Genomic DNA, 17,404 nt, shown 5'->3' with positions numbered 1-17,404 from the left:
ACCTCTGCTCACTGTAGGGCCGAGCACACTGTTTAACCCACTGTCAGATGCGGGTTAAATAGGCGCTAATCCACTAATTAAATATGCAATAGAGGGATTAGCACCTATTTAACACATGCACAAGTGACCCTAGCGCCTCCTTCCTAGCGTGACCCCTTGCGGGTGCCATGCGTGCGTTAAGTCAGTGCCCGCTTTCCGCGAAGATTATTGCATCGGTCCCTGTGGGTAAAAATATGTACATTCATGCCCTACAAACAAGCTTTTACTGCAGTCAGGCGGGCAATTCTGTAAAAGCCATTTCTGCAGTGCTGTTTTTGAAAACTACCCTCCCCAAACTCTACCTATTAGATTGGACACCTCAATGAGATGAACAGAGACTTCTGAATACCTGGTGCAGTAACATACAGACATCTAAGAGATTGAAAATCAGCTCCGTTATCTTGAAACTGAAATCATGTCTGACATGCCCACTTACCTGGATGCCTAAATTTGGCTCTCTAATAAACAAGCCACACAAAAACTGGCTTTTAAAACTTCCTTAGATTCCCAATGTTCAGATTTATGCACACGAAGGGCAAAATCAGGTGCTTAAGTCCCGAGGTTGCTGAAAGGTGGAAGGCATTAGTGCTGGGAGAGTACCCTTTTGAAAGGAAGTCATGCTGAAGAACACCTTGGCATTTCAGTAGGGATTTTTCCATCTAGTTTGTGTCCCTGCCAGCCTCAACTACAGATGCCCGGACTGAGCTTTGCCTCTCCTGTTGCCAGTATCACCACTCCCCTGGCAACATCAGCGTTGCTGGATTTAAGCTGAGTGGCTGCTGGGAAGGGGAGGGGAGGAGTCACAATACTGGGAATTTAATGGATAATTTAGAGGCAGGCTGTGGTGACTGGGGGTTTGTTGGGGGGCTCTGGTAGTAGAGGAGAAAGATGTTTCTTCTTGTTTAGATATGAGATGCAGCTCAGTGCCTCCCCTAGTGACAGTGGAGTTGACAACAACTCGTATTAGGGTTTTGATATTACTTTTTATTCTTACTGCACACTGCATTTGATAATTATTGTAAACCATGTTATCAGTATTTGTATTTTATATGAACCATAATGAGATTTAAGAAATTTTATGGTGTTAGAAAATTTGTGTTAAAAAAAACAAACAAACAAACAAAAAAAACCAACACTAAGTTTTTTAAAATTCAGTTGTGTGTCTCTAGATTTTCCTGCTGGCTCCTTAAAGTCCGCAGATTCACACAACTGGACTGCCGAAGCATTCTGATCATTTTCAACAAGAGGCAGCTGGACTGGCAAGAGGTGCGCAGGCCCAAAAAAAAAAAAAAAAAATCCATGTGGTTGGGCAGGTTCTGGCCTGTGGGCCTTAGCTTGCTCACCTCTGTTTAATCCAGTCTCCCTTCCCACCAAAGAATTTATCACGTGTTTGCTTTTTATTAAAAGGAATGGTGATTTTTGACCATCTCCAGCATTTTGGACATTTTCAGTGATTTCCACCAATAAAAGACCAGTGCCCTTGTTTCAGTCCATTTGACCAATATACACTTATTAGCCAATGCAATTGCTGCTGTTAGAAATTACTTTTGGCATTTTAGTGGCTCCACTAATGCTGCTGAAATCTCCACAAAAAATGTATTGTTATAAATCCATTCTAAATGTCTCAATGCTTTTGAAAATGCAAAGTTCTATATTTAGCCTCAGGGTAAGCAGCTCTAATACTCTTTGTTCTTCTCTGCTTCCTCCAAGGGCCAGGAGCTAAAAATGGACCATGCAACTATTGGTCCTGTTCTATTTCCTCAGGGGAGTGAAAACAGATATAAGCTGCAGGCTTACTCTCATTCCAACTCCCTTAGTATCCTAGACTTAACTACGAACTCAACAAAACTAAGATGAAGGCAGCAGTCCAGCAGCAAGAGGGGGGCTTTCCAGTCTTTTGCATTGAGTGTCACATGTATGATTTTTTACCCGCCGATGAGAGATTGTATGTGTGCACTCGGTGCAAAAAGCTCCTGGCTCTCAGGGAACGAGTCCGATCTCTGGAAGCTAGAGTAGCGGACTTGGAGGAGCTGAGGGAGACAGAGAGGTACATTGATGAGACCTTCAGGGACATAGTAGCCAAGTCCCAAATCCAGTCTGGCAGCCCTAGTGCTGCCTTGGATCAGAAAGGTCTCCCAGCAGGAGAACATCACCCTGGTGTAGCAGGAAGTGATCCTGTAGTAAGGACCTGCTCTCCAGATGATGTAGTGTCCTCTCGCACTGAGGACAAGTCTCCCAGGGCTACTGCCCAGGAGGGAAGGGTTAGGCTGGCCATCATAGTTGGTGATTTGATTATTAGAAATGTAGATAGCAGGGTGGCTGGTGGACGTGAGGACCACCTGGTAATTTGCCTGCCTGGTGCGAAGGTGGCAGACCTCACGCGTCACCTAGATAGTGTTATAGACAGTGCTAGGGAGGAGCTGACTGTCGTGGTACATGTGGGCACCAACGACATAGGAAAATGTGGGAGAGAGGTTCTGGAAGCCAAATTTAGTATTAGGTAGGAAGCTGAAATCCAGAACCTCCAGGGTGGCATTCTCTGAAATGCTTCCTGTTCCACGTGCAGGTCCCCAGAGGCAGGCAGAGCTCCAGAGTTTCAATGCTTGGATGAGACGATGGTGCAGGGAAGAGGGATTCAGCTTTGTACGGAACTGGGGAAACTTTTGGGGAAAGGGGAGACTTTTCCGAAAGGATGGGCTCCACCTTAACCAGAGTGGAACCAAGCTGCTGGCACTAACTTTCAAAAAGGAGATAGAGCAGCTTTTAAACTAGAAAGCCGACAGTCACTCAGCAGTGCATGGTTCGGAGAAATGTATCCTTGAAGGATACTAATGAAACAGGAGAGTTAGGGCATCCCAACAGAGAGGTTCCATTAAAAGTAAACATAGTCCATATGCCTATATGTAAAAAATCACCAGAGCTAATGATTTCTGAATTATCCCAAACAACTGAAAAGCAGGTTGTTAAAACAAACAAAAAAAAACAAACACTTTGAAATGTCTGTATGCCAATGCCAGAAGCCTAAGAAGTAAGATGGGAGAGTTAGAGTGTATAGCAGCAAATGATGTAATCAACATAACTGGCATCACAGAGACTTGGTGGAAGGAGGATAACCAATGGGACAGTGCTATATCAGGGTACAAATTATATGCATTGATAGGGAGGATCAACTTGGTGGGGGTGTGGCACTTTATGTCCAGGAGGGTATAGAATCCAACAAGATAAAGATCATACAAGAGACTAAATGCTCAGTAGAATCTATATGGGTAGAAATTCCATGTGTGATGGGTAAGAGTATAGTGATAGGAGTATACTACCGTCCAGCTGAACAAAATAGATGGACAGATGATGAAATGTTAAGAGAAATCAGGGAAGCAAACCAATTTGGCAGTGCAATAATAATGGGAGATTTCAATTACCCCAATATTGACTGGGTAAATGTAACATCAGGACTTGCTAGAGACAAAGTTCCTGGATGTAATAAATGATTGCTTCAAGGAGCAATTGGTTCAGGAATCAACAAGAGAGGGAGCTATTTTAGATTTAATTCTTAGTGGAATGCAGGATTTGGTGACAGAGGTAACAGTGGTGGGGCCACTTGGCAACAGTGATCATAACAATCAAATTTAAACTAATAACTGGAAGGGGTACAATAAGTAAATCTGCAGCTCTAACACTAAACTTTCAAAAGGGAAACTTTGATAAAATGAGGAAAATAGAAAAAAAACCTGAAATGTGCAGCTGCAAAGGTTAAAGTGTTCAACAGGCTTGGAAATTGTTTAAAAATACAATCCTAGAGGCACAGAGGTGCAGTCCATATGTATTCCATGTATTAAGAAAAGTGGAAGGAAGGCAAAACGATTACCATCATGGTTAAAAGGTGAGGTGAAAGAGGCTATTTTAGCCAAAAAAACATCCTTCAAAAATTGGAAGGATCCATCTGAAGAAAATAGGATAAAACATAAGCATTGTCAAGTTAATTGTAAAACATTGATAAGACAGGCGAAGAGAGAATTTGAAATGAAGTTGGCCATAGAGGCAAAAACTCATAATAAAAACTTTTTTAAAAATATCCAAAGCAAGAAGCCTGTGAGGGAGTCGCTTAGACCATTAGATTACAAGGGGTTAAAGGGGCTCTTAGGGAAGATAAGGCCATTGCAGAAAGCCTAAATGAATTCTTTGCTACCGTGTTTACTAATGAGGATGTTGGGGAGATACCAGTTCCGGAGATGGTTCTCAGTGGTGATGAGTCAGACGAACTGAACGAAATCACTGTGAACCTGGAAGATGTAGTAGGCCAGATTGACAAACTAAAGAGAAGCAAATCACCTGGACAGGATGGTATGCACCCCAGGGTTCTGAAGGAACTGAAAAATGAGATTTCTGATCTATTAGTTAAAATTTGTAACCTATCATTAAAATCATCCATTGTACCTGAAGACTGGAGGGTGGCCAATGTAACCCCAATATTTAAAAAAAGGCTCCAGGGGCGATCCGGGTAACTATAGACCAGTGAGCCGACTTCAGTGCCGGGAAAAATAGTGGAAACTATTCTCAAGATCAAAATCGTACAGCATATAGAAAGACATGATTTAATGGAACACAGTCAACATGGATTTGCCTAACAAATCTGTTTCATTTTTTTGAAGGGGTTAATAAACATGTGGATAAAGGTGAACTGGTAGATGTAGTGTATTTGGATTTTCAGAAGGCGTTTGACAAAGTCCCTCATGAGAGGCTTCTACGAAAACTAAAAAGTCATGGGATAGGAGGCGATGTCCTTTCGTGGATTACAAACTGGTTAAAAGACAGGAAACAGAGAGTAGGATTAAAATGGTCAATTTTCTCAGTGGAAAAGGGTAAACAGTGGAGTGCCTCAGGGATCTGTACTTGGACCAGTGCTTTTCAATATATATATCAATTTTTATGTATTTTTAAATCTAATTTTAATTTGTTTGTTTTTATACTTTGTAAACTGTTTTGACAAAATCTATTTTTAAAAGCGGTATATAAATACTTTTAAATAAAATAAGTAAAATATATAAATGATCTGGAAAGGAATACGACGAGTGAGGTTATCAAATTTGCGGATAATACAAAATTATTCAGAGTAGTTAAATCACAAGCGGATTGTGATAAATTGCAGGAGGACCTTGTGAGACTGCAAGATTGGGCATCCAAATGGCAGATGAAATTTAATGTGGACGTGCAAGGTGTTGCATATAGGGAAAAATAACCCTTGCTGTAGTTACACAATGTTAGGTTCCATATTAGGAGCTACCACCCAGGAAAAAGATCTAGGCATCATAGTGGATAATACTTTAAAATAGTCGGCTCAGTGTGCTGCAGCAGTCAAAAAAGCAAACAGAATGTTAGGAATTATTAGGAAGGGAATGGTTAATAGAACGGAAAATGTCATAATGCCTCTATATCGCTCCATGGTGAAACCGCACCTGGAATACTGTGTACAATTCTGGTCGCCGCATCTCAAAAAAGATATAATTGTGATGGAGAAGGTACAGAGAAGGGCAACCAAAATGATAAAGGGGATGGAACAGCTCCCCTATGAGGAAAGACTAAAGAGGTTAGGGCTGTTCAGCTTGGAGAAGAGACGGCTGAGGGGGGATATGATAGAGGTCTTTAAGATCATGAGAGCTCTTGAATGAGTAGATGTGACTTGGTTATTTACACTTTCGAATAATAGAAGGACTAGGGAGCATTCCATGAAGTTAGCAAGTAGCACATTTAAGACTAATCGGAGAAAATTCTTTTTCACTCAACGCACAATAAAGCTCTGGAATTTGTTGCCAAAGGATGTGGTTAGTGCAGTTAGTGTAGCTGGATTCAAAAAAGGTTTGGATAAGTTCTTGGAGGAGAAGACCATTAACGGCTATTAATCAAGTTTACTTAGGGAATAGCAACTGCTATTAATTGCATCAGTAGCATGGGATCTTCTTAGTGTTTGGGTAATTGCCAGGTTCTTGTGGCCTGGATTGGCCACTGTTGGAAACAGGATGCTGGGCTTGATGGACCCTTGGTCTGACCCAGCATGGCAATTTCTTATTGTTCTTATGCACTGCTTTCTCAGGTCCCAGAAAAAAGGTGGCAAAATGCCATTCTGGGTTGTTCTGCCAGAAATTAAGCCCTTGGTAATGGACACAAAAAAAGGGGCTGAATTAGCTTAAGTTTGAAAGTTGTGAACAGTAGTCCCATTCATGAAGACCAGCGTTGAAGCCTTGACAATTGGCACCACTGCTCATAACTTTCAAACCATTGTTCTGCAGTGTCTGCTTCAAAATCAGCCCTTCCCCTTCTGTTCCCTACATTACAGGAGGAGAAATGAGGAGGAGGGGGAAGAAGAGAGAGTGGCTGTTCTCTTCTCTGTGTGCTTCAGGCTCAACCCCTGCCCTTCTCTTCCCTGCAGGCTGCCTGAAGAGGAGGGACTGGAGGAGAATAAACCCTGGCTGATCTGCCTCTTAAGCCTGAAGAGAAGTGCAGGAACTGCATCCCACTCCATTCCCCCACAAATGAAGCCCTGTGGATAAGTTTATCTGGCTAACTTCAGGGCAACTGAATAGCAGCCCTAAAACATATCTGGCCAACTAAGCCAGATGGCGTGGAAGAATATACCTAGTGTTTACAGAAGCAGGCTGCGAACCAGGGTTCAAATCCCACTGACACTCCTTGTGATCTTGAGCAAGTCACTTCACTCTCCAGTACAAAAACTTAGATTATTTATTTATTTATTTAACAGTTTTATATACCGACCTTCATAGTAAATAACCATACCGGATCGGTTTACATTTAACAAGGGGTATAACTGGAGTAACAATTCAAGTGAATGAAGATAACAATAGGTAGGAATAAGTCAAAGTTACAATCAACAGGGGAAGAGAACTTGGAAGCTTGCAACAAGCTGGAAGGAAGATAAGGCAGGAAATAAATATAACGTATTACAACGTATTACCAAAGAGCGTACGGGTTAAAGCTTAAAAGGTGCTTTAACCTGGAAGTTTAACCTAGAAGTTTCAGAGTCCAGATAATAAACCCGTTGGGGGACAGGGAAATACCTACAGTACATAAATGTAATCTTCTTTGACGGGTCATGAAAGGCAGAAAACAAAACAAAAAAATTATTATAAGGCTAAAAATCAGCACTTACCCAGCTAGGTAGCTCTGTGTCTGAATGCTCCCAGCCCACCCCTCATTTATCTAGCAGTTTTTAGCTGGATAAACCGTAAGTGCTAAGTGACTCAAATATTCATACAGCACCACTTAGCCGGCTAAGTCAGAACTTAACAGCTAAGTGGCACTAAATATTGACGTCATAGTACCAGTCAAGTCAGGAATCTCTCATGTCTGGAAAATGTAGCAATTATCTTCCATTCAATATGTAACAATTATTCCATTCCAGAAAACCTCGTTCATATCCTTGAGATGGAGACAAGGTATCTGTGCAGAAGTTTTAATTGTTCTTCTACGGAGAAAGGATGGCAGAAAAAAAAAGACCATTATGGCCTATCTAGTCTGCCCATCCACATCAGCCACTCAGCTTTATGATGGCTGCCACTCCTCAGAGATCCTCTCTGTTTATCACGTGCCTTCTTGAATTCACATACTATCCTCGGCTCTTCCACTTCTACAGGGAGGCTGTTCCATGCATCCACTACATTGACCGTAAAGAAATTATTCTCTTAGGATTATTCCCGAGTCTATGCTTTTTTACCCTCATCCTGTGATTGCTCATTCTAGAGCCTCCTTTCCATAGAAAGAGGCATGCAAAATACAGCTAAAAGAGCTTTATATATATTATAGTAACTCAACTGCGGCACCTCCTCTGTAACTTTATATTCCATTTCCATAGCATTTTAGACGTCTGTCTTTCTGACCATTCTTTACAAGGAAGCTATAATAAAACTGCAAGCTGCCTACCAGTTTCCTGATTTTATTAAAATATCCACTTGGGAACCTCTGAAGACTGTTTTAATGATGGCCTTGTACATCATCCTACAAATATCATACTTTGAAATACATTCAACGTGAACTGCACATATGCACTTTCTAGTCAGCTGTTTTGTTAGGGTAAGGGGTAAAAAATAAAAAAAACCCCACTTTGGCTAGTCTCAAACCAACATGGTGCAGGGATGGTAGGCTGAAGCTCTCACTTTGTGCCAGTGAGTATGAACAAGTAGGAAGGGTCTGTTGGCTGCCCAAAGCTCACAGAAAGGGGATTGCTGGTAACTATTCACTGTTTCCAGTGAGAACCCGGAGACCCGTGATGTCTTGTATTTAAACGTCAGTGGGCTGTGTACACTGGAAAACTGGAACTTGGACTGTGATTGTCACCTGCTTAAGATGCTTGAACCTAAACCCTTGTTTTGATCCTGAGGGAAAGAACCGGTGCCTCGTTTAAATCATGCAGAGTATAAGTCAGGACCTGTTTACAATTTTGTCACGTGCTTGCTGAATTTAACCCTGCTTATAGTTGCAGGAGCCTCCAAACCAACATGTTATTATGAGAAGGCCCTCCACAATTGCATCTATAAATTATGCACATTTAGGTACACTTAAGAGTGAAGTCAGGTACGCAAACATTACATTACAAAGCACGATCTTTCCCTTAAATAACTTAGAGGTGACAGAAATATAGCTCCAAAACGAAGCCCCCTTCTGTGGCAGAAGTAGGTCAGCTGGAGTGTGCTTCAGCCGCTACGTCTGCTCCATGTTCCTGGGTATTTCTGTAAAATTCATGGATTTCACCAATAAATGGGGTTTACTGGGGGGGGGGGAGGAAACAGCAATTTTCCCCTCTGCAGCTCATCCCCAACAGATTACTATTTCTGGTCTGAAATGAGCCAGGAAGAGTAGCAGGTAAATAAAAGAAAAATAAACAAACAAACCTTGTGTATCAGCTTATTTGTGTTTCCTTAAGTCTCGGTATCCTGCTACCTGGTGACATGGCAAACTAGCCAGCAAAAGGCGGGCTAGATGAAAGGAAACCAAATAGGCGGCTCTGAACAAACTTTAAGATCTAAAAGCATTTTGACTGTAATATTCATCAAATTCTTCCTGTGTTATAATTTTTGGTTAACATTGCCTTGAAATATTTTGAAATTATACAGGAAGCTCCTAGGCATTGACAGATACAATTTTCACTCATGAACTGCTACTAGTCCTGGGGGAACTCTCTGCTGCCGCAAGCGCAGAATTCCCTCCCTGTGCAGAATTTGAGTGGGACAACCACGTGCCGCGAGCAGTGGTTGTCCCGCTCATGGGGAAGATGAAGCGGGCCCCGGTGAGAGTGAATGCATGTGTGTAAGACCGCAAGCCTGGGGCCTAGGAGAGGAAGAGCCCGTGCGCAAGGGGATGTGAATGCGCACTAGAGAGAGGGAGCCCGTACGAGGGAATGTGAATGTGCACTAGAGAGGGAGCCCGTATGAGGGAATGTGAATGTGCACTAGAGAGAGGGAGCCCGTACGAGGGAATGTGAATGTGCACTAGAGAGAGGGAGCCCGTATGAGGGAATGTGAATGTGCACTGGAGAGAGGGAGTGTGTGTGACACAGAGACACAGACAGAGACACCCTGTTTGAGCAGCAGTATTTAGAGGGGTCAAACTCTGGGAGTAAAGATAGAGTGGAAGGGGTTGAGGCCTGAAAGGGCAAAGTGAAAGAAGATTGGCCAGGGGAGTAGGGTGGAAGAGACACTCTTACGGTGAACTTCTAGGGAAATTCTGCTCAAAATATTTAAAACCCTGCATCTTTTAGGTAATAATTTGTTTTTGTATTACATCTAAAATTAAAGACTGTCATGTATATTGTGTTATTTTGACCAATATAAAGTATGCAGAAAATTAAAGTTTTTGTGCACAGAATTTTAAATGTTTTTGCACAGAATTCTCCCAGGAGTATCCTACTACATACTGCACCATAGTGGTCAGGCACATTGCTGAAACAGCAGTAAAACTGACTAGAGGTGCTAAGGACCCCAGCAGAAGCAGACTGGCTAGTCTCTCTTCAAAACCCAGCTACAGCAAAAGCTCCATTATCTGGCATTCATGGGGAATAGGCCATGTCTGGTATCTGACAGTGCTCTCCCATTCCTCCATGCTCTTTGTCTACTATTTAAACCCTTCTTGGCCACGGTCCCGATTATCTTCCTTCACCCAGCACTCAGCATGGAGCTGTAAAGGGGTGCATGCGTCATCCTGCAAAAGCAGTAAAGAAGGAAAAAAATCCAAATTGCTAGATACCTGTTACTTTAGCTTTCTGGTTGGTTGAGTGCCAGAAAATGGGATTTTACAGTACATTTAACATGGAGAATTGTTTTTGGAGCAACAATACATACAAAGCGTAAAAGAGCGAGCAAAGCTCCTAACAACACAGAACATGATGGCAGATCAGGATAATAAAGGCCCATCTAAAACAATGTCATAGAACCCCAGTGCTTAAATCATACTCATTACCTCTGCCCCAGGACTGTGTGTGCCCAGGGGTGTCAAACTCAGGAATCACCCGAATCCCTCGCAGCCGCGCATACTCTAGCACTGCCTTCACGTCGCTGGCAGTATAGACATGGGTCTCAGGGTGGTATGCGCCCTGGAAGCACAGTTCAAGTTGCAGAAGTCATCTTCCAATGCTTAGGTCTTGGACTCTTCATGTACAGTTGGGTTCCAGAACAGGGGAGAGAACTATTGATTCACACACACATATAAATCAGGGTTCCTCATCTGCCGCGACTCCTTGGCAGTTCCCACAGAATGTGCTCCCTGCTGTAGAATCTCAGCAAAGTAAGTTGTTGGCTTACTGCTGCAAATTCTGTCCGACAATCATGCCAACGGCAGGAAGAAGGGAGCAGAGAAAGAGAAAAATTGAGGCAGGTGAGAACAAAAAAGAAAAAAATACAATCCTGAGAGAAAGGCTACACAGAGCTGGGGTAAGAAGAGAAAAAAGAAGAAAAAAAAAAAAAGAGAAATCTAAAATAAGAATGGAAAAAATGTTACAAATCTTCCAAACACACAAAAAGTATAAAACCAATTTAATTTTTTTTTAAAAGGTAAATATTAAAATAAAAATATTCAATAAAATGTGTGTTTTTTTGTTCAAATTCAGTAATGTAAACATTCCGACAGAGAAGACATTATGGACAGCAGCGAATCATTATGAGAAGCTTAAGTTGTGGCTTAACTAAAAGATTTCTGAATAACCCCAACTACGAGCTATGGGCCGAACAGCCGGAGGCTCAGTTAGAAAATCAACCCAAACCAGATCAGAAGCCTAGTGTCCAGCAAACCCAACAACAAGAAATGAAGAAAGCAAAGTCACTTTACCCTCCCAATGCCTCAGGCACAAAATTAGATTGTAAGCACTCTGGGGAAGGGAAATACTACAGATTCCTGAATGGAATCTGCTTTGAAAAGTGGAATATAAAAATCTAAAATAAATAAATGTGCAAATGTACCACAATCTCAAACTGTGCCAGAGAATGTCCTAGACCTTGAGCTGTCCCAGAAAACCAGGGCTCCCACACACCCCAAATTCCCCTTCTGGAGTCCTGTTTTCCCAATAAAATGGTATCTCTATTCTTTCTTCACCCTGCACTAGAGACACAACATGGCCAATGTAGGAACAAAATGATCTCTCATTCATCTTTTGGAGTCTCAACTGCTGCATTTTTTGTCCAGTGCCTCTTGACACCACAGTGTGCAGAAGCATACAGTATGATTCTCTGCAGACCTGGTTCTTTCACACAATGTTCTTGACATCGGAGGTTTGACACCACTGTATGTGCTCCCTTTAACAATGCAGCTATTGTATTCTGCTAGTAAATTCCAAACCTGTGAAAATATTCTCTCATCTTCTCTTAGTATTGCCAGGAAGCAAGTTGGCAGTCATTTGGAAAAAGCACTCATGAAAAAGGAAGATTAGACAAAGAGAGAGAGAGAGAGAAAAAGAGAAGGTAAGAGCTTATTCACAGCCTGGTAGCTTCTGGGCATGGCTGAAGAATCACAAGTAGAAGAGGGTTATGCAGTGGTTAAACACGTGAGGTGCGGGGTCCCATGGGGTTCCCAAGGCAGCTATAACTCAAGTGCCCAAGTGGGCTACACTGACTGTGTCGATGGCTATCCTGCCTCTGTGCCATTAGTGTGGGACAGTCTGCAGGAGACAGGGTGGCAGCCGACACATGAGAAGCAAAGAGGAGGAATGAGAAACTACTGACCTGATAATTTCCTTTTCTTTAGGATCGACAGATGAATCTAGAACCAGTGGGGTTATGCACCTCTACCAGCAGATGGAGACGGAGCAAAGCTGACATCACAGTATATATACTCCTGCAGTGACATCAGCCCGTCAGTATTCTCTGCAAAAGTCAACTGTGGACAAACTAACAAAAAACTAGATTAACACCAGATAACCCTTCCAGTACTCAGTCAACAGGAAACACTGGGCTCAAACAAAGAATATATTAACACTAGTCTAGGGACTAAATTAACACTTACCAGTAACCCCAGACCACTTAGCCCGGAGGCAGCTGTCCTGAGCCCACTGACGAACCAGATAGAGGAACCCTAAGATCAGGCGACCCTTCTGGCAGCTCTTTCTCCATTCCCACACAAGGCTGGGAAGAACAGGCTTTATAAAAATCAGAGAGGAGTAATTCCCCCTGAGCCTCCAAACAGTGCTGACACAAGTTAGAAGGAACGCCAGGCTGAGATGCCAGAATATGACCCACCACACTCACAGGGCAAGGCGCTTAGGTTTCTTTGCCATAGGCAAAGGCACAGCACACTGTGTCGAAATAAGCATCCAACTTGAGCTCCGACAGGACGCTCGGGGAAGGTGCGTAAAAATAAGTGCATGCATATGTGCATAAAAAGGGTGCATTCGTGTGCACACAAATGGGCGCCCTGGTAGGCGCTCCTATGCACCTAATTAGACGCCGAACTAGGCGCCCAGCTAGGTCCACAACCAAAATGCACAAGCCGCACAGTTGGATGCAGAATCCACGATCTGACGGAACTGAAGAGGGCAGTATACAGTGCACAAAAAGGCGCCGCCACAGCCTACCATGCAGCGAACCAGCCAAGCCTCAGAGCAGGGCCTAGCCTCAAGGGCTGCTCAACCTGCCAGGCTGCCCCCCCCCAACACACAGAGACGAGAACGGCTATCAGATCGCTGGCTGAGCATGGAGACGTGGGGGGGGGGGGAATCTCCTCTTCTCAAGAAATTAAAAAAAAAAAACAAAAAACTTTACCTGAGCTCAGCCCATCCCGGCTGAGTACAAGCACGGCTTCCAGATGCAGGGGGAGAGGGTATATAACCTTCACCGCCGCACTCTGCTTCCTGCACCCACTTGCCTTTCAGCTTTTTGTTTTTGTTTTTTTACAGCTAAGTCTACGCCAGCTCAAAAGGCAGCTTATCTGAGGGACCACAGAAATCACTTCAGGAATTCTCAACTGAGTGAGGGACCTTAATTAATCACCACAGGAGAGCAGGGCAAATTAATTTCCTTCTTCTTTTCTCCTAAACTTTAAAGCAATCCCCAGCAGGGACACGGAGAATACCGGAAGGCTGTCACTGCAGGGGTATATATATATATATATTGTGATGAGTTGAGCCAGAGCGGAGTCTCTGTGCTGTATAACTTTGAGGTGTTTTCCTCAAAGGGACTGTTACTTTGCAGGAAGGAAACTACATTTCCCAGGTGCCCTGGTAGTCAGCCTCAGGAAGGGTTGGGGGCAGGGAAACACAAGGGCGGTTTCTTCCTAGGGAGGGGCACTCTATCTGACATAAAGAGAGTAGCCTTCCAAAAGAGGAGAGCTGGAGGGAAGGCAAGGCAAGTAACATCTAAAGCCTGAGGCAGGGGGATGGTGCCCAGGTAGACCCTTTTCCACTAAAGGCTACGTCAGCTCTAACAGGATTCCTTCACTCTTAAGGGCTGTGTAACAGGGGATATGCATAAGTGTCGTCAGCAGTGCCTTGAGGGTTAATTAGAGGGATTAGCTCCGGTGGCGTTGAAGAAGCTGAGGTAGGAAGGCTTATGCAAATGTGGAGAATGCTTATTGTGGGGTTTGGAACGAAGTATAAGGTAAAAAGGAAGAATATAAAATGGTGTTAGGACTGTACAAGCCAGGGGAGCTTGTGGCAGTGAAAAGAGTAGTTTTACTTAATGAAGTCAGCTGGAGGAAAAGAGGTAATTAGGACCTGGCAGCTGGCCTAAGGAGACGTTCCTGCAGTGGGGGAGGTTTCAGTACTGTGTTATGCTTGGGGGAAGTATAAGGTACTGGGGGAAAAACCTACTTGCCCACATGTTGTGCAGGGGAACATATACTAGAAAATTCAGAGTGAGAAGCTTGGATGTTTTGGGGGATTAGTGAATCAGGGCTCTTAAAGGGTATCAAACCCGCAAGCTCCCAGTTACTGCTTGGTAATGCAGGTCTGGTAATACTGTTTATGTGAGTGTTTTTCCTTTCTGTGGAGTTTTGTTTAATTAATAAACTTCAATACATAAGAAGCTTCTGCCTGAATGTAATATGTTGTTTTAAAGGGCTGCCCGGGGGGGTGACCCTTACTCTAGTGGAGAATGGGGGAAGTTTGGTCTCAGGGGCCTAGGTGTACGAGAACCTTCCCTCACAAGTGGTGCTGACCCATAGCCTCCTTGCCTTATGGTTATCCTCTACTCCTGTCTCCTGGGAGAAACTTCAAGAAGGGATCTGCTATAAAGGACTTTGTGGAAGCAGTCCTTGATAATTAGCCCCGAGCTTGAAGTCACCGCTGAGGACCTGCCACCAGGGGCACCATCATCGCCACAATATATATATATATATATATATATATATATATATATATATATATATATACACACACACACACACCATGATGTCAGCTTTGCTCTGTCTCCATCTGCTGGTACAGGGTGCATAACCCCACTGGTTCTGGATTCATCCGTCGAGTCGCTAAGAAAGTCAGGGTACAGCTCGGTTTTCATTTCCTGATGTCATAACACACAGATGTTCGTCTCTCAAGTTTACAAAACTGTTTTGCTAGGACTTGTTGTTTAGACCCGAGCAGCCTAAAAAAAAAGAGGAACTGAAAGAGCTGGGACAATCAACATCATTTTGGCAGTTATTCCTAATGCATTTCGTTTTGTAAAATAGGAACAATGAGGAAGGGCAGGTACCTTCTCGCTGAGCTGAGGGAACAGGACACTCTGGTATGGGAAAGATGGATCATCCACGATGTGCCAGTGAAACACATTGAATTTGGTGTAAGCCATACCATCCTGCAAATGGATGCAAAAAAGCATCATTAATGCGCAGCCATCACAAGCCCAGGCTAGCAGAGGCACCCAAGATCAAAAAAGGCTCAGATCAGTTGGATATATGCACAGCAGGCACTTTGGGGGAAAAAACTCTAGTATTCAACCTGGAAGGCTCTCACAATAGGCTGGACCGCCCTTTCGGAAGTGTGATGGCGTGACTGTAGGCCACATTATGATTTGGTAAGCACAGTTCAGGTTAGATAAGGATTACACCTGTTTATGCTGTGAATGTTTCTCCAACTTTTTGCAAACTCAGGGCACAATATAATAAGGGAAGCATCAAACCCAAAACGCTGAAATTCAACATACAGTTTCTTAATGCACTTGATGATATATTTGTTTTAAACTCCTGATAAAGTAAGCTTACGGCATGCCCATCGGGAATGAAGTGCATACGGCCTTTTGCACAGGCTGAGCACTCCAATTAAGAAGTTTCTATTATAGGCACAAATCTAAAATTAAAACGTGCAAATCACGTTTTGTGTGTATAAAACATGATTTATGTACACAAAAATGCTTCCCGTGTAGAAAACATTTTTATACACAGCATGTTTTCTGCACGTAAATCCTGACTACAGGTTCCAGCATCAAAATTCCTGCTTCTGCCCATACACCAACACTAGTGCCGGAAGCTTCACTCCATCTGGGACCACAAGTTAAAGGTCCAGCACTAAGAAAACCCGAGTTAAGCCAATGCACCTCTCTGCATTAGGTGGGGGGGGGGAGGAGTAGTAGCTAATGCCTTCATTAGCATGAAATTTCCATGCTAGGGCTCTAAGCAATGCAAAAACACCTTGCTGCATTGGTAGCAAAGTTTGCACACAAAAACGGTGCACACAACTGAGCATACATTATTACCAACAGGCCCTCACAGCCTAAAACTGGGCAAGCCAGTTTGTTCCCAAGAATTTAGGAACCACCTATAAAATTGTTCTGGTGATTTTTATAGAATTCTCTTTAACTAGTTGGCTAGCTTCAGTCCCCCGAGGGCTTTGTAGAAAAGAGGGTTGAGAAATCCAGAGCAAAACTGGGTGTTAACATGGAGAGCCGAAGGAAGATGAACCTCACTGGGAATGACTAAGACTGCTCCCTGTTGACACCCCGTATTTTCTTCCCTGTTCAGAACCTGCCCCCTCCCTCCCAGGTGCTCTCTCAACTTCCTGTGAAGATTACCACAACAAGCAAGCAGAGAAGGAAAACAAATACAAGAAACAACGAAGCAGAGAGAAGGTGAGAATGCTGCAAAATAGAGCCATTAGTCAGATGGACTTTCAGCTCCTTGCAGGGCCACAGAGCGGTTGATTACATCATAACTGACCTAGACGTCTAAGAGATACCTGCACCGATAGCAAGATCCCAACCTCACCTGTCAGGCCATAGCCAAATGCTTCTGTACAGTGACAGATCAGAGCAAATCCTACTACCCGGGTTTACATTCCAAAATCTTCACACGTTTCCCCTCAGAATGCATACAGGCTCACAAAAGTAAGGGAAAATCGCAGAGAACTCGAAAACTGCCCAGCAATACAAAACAGATCACGGCCCTGATTAAAAACTACAGCCAGAACACACAGGACGTCAAACAGTAAGAGATTCAATGCCGTTTTCCCCAAAGAGCAGCAAGGGAACTGCTAACCACTGCAGCAGAAATAGCACACGTGACCAAATAAATCACATTTAAAGTAGCCCAATTTGACAGGGAATAAAGAAGCTTAACGAGAAAGGATAAGAAAATTATTTAAGCTAAAGCACAAACAGCCTCTCATGGAAGATTTAGGCAGCACCTACCAAAACACAGTCTGGGGTTACAAAGCAATCCTCAAACAGAAAAAGGCAGCAAACGAACAGAAAGCTGTCTGAAAATGAGGAGGCTGGAGCTAATGCCTTCTGGGACATGAGAGAGAGGAGGGACTTGGGCCCAATATCCAATCTAATTTAGCAACCCAGGATAGTAAGATCTAAACTGATCACTTCCAGCACCCTTATAAAGAGAGATCAAACCTGAAGATAGTACACAACATTAAACTCACACCCAAGAGGATTTA

The 17,404-nt window shown here is 43.3% G+C and overlaps 1 protein-coding gene across 2 annotated transcripts in view; it reads right to left on the bottom strand.

Annotated features, from left to right (window-relative positions):
• HEXA (hexosaminidase subunit alpha) overlaps positions 1 to 17,404 on the bottom strand; it is a 53,213-nt gene that overhangs the window by 22,543 nt on the left and 13,266 nt on the right. For both annotated transcript variants that reach the window (XM_029574733.1, XM_029574732.1), the window contains exons 6-7: positions 15,219 to 15,320; positions 10,504 to 10,636 (exon numbers count right to left, since the gene is read on the bottom strand). In XM_029574733.1, coding sequence (XP_029430593.1) covers positions 10,504 to 10,636; positions 15,219 to 15,320 — 235 coding nt within the window. The remainder of the gene's footprint in view (positions 1 to 10,503; positions 10,637 to 15,218; positions 15,321 to 17,404) is intronic.

The sequence above is a fragment of the Rhinatrema bivittatum genome, chromosome 13 (genome assembly GCF_901001135.1).
Source record: "Rhinatrema bivittatum chromosome 13, aRhiBiv1.1, whole genome shotgun sequence".
Taxonomy (NCBI): domain Eukaryota; kingdom Metazoa; phylum Chordata; class Amphibia; order Gymnophiona; family Rhinatrematidae; genus Rhinatrema; species Rhinatrema bivittatum.
This window is presented reverse-complemented; position numbering and strand designations above follow the sequence as displayed.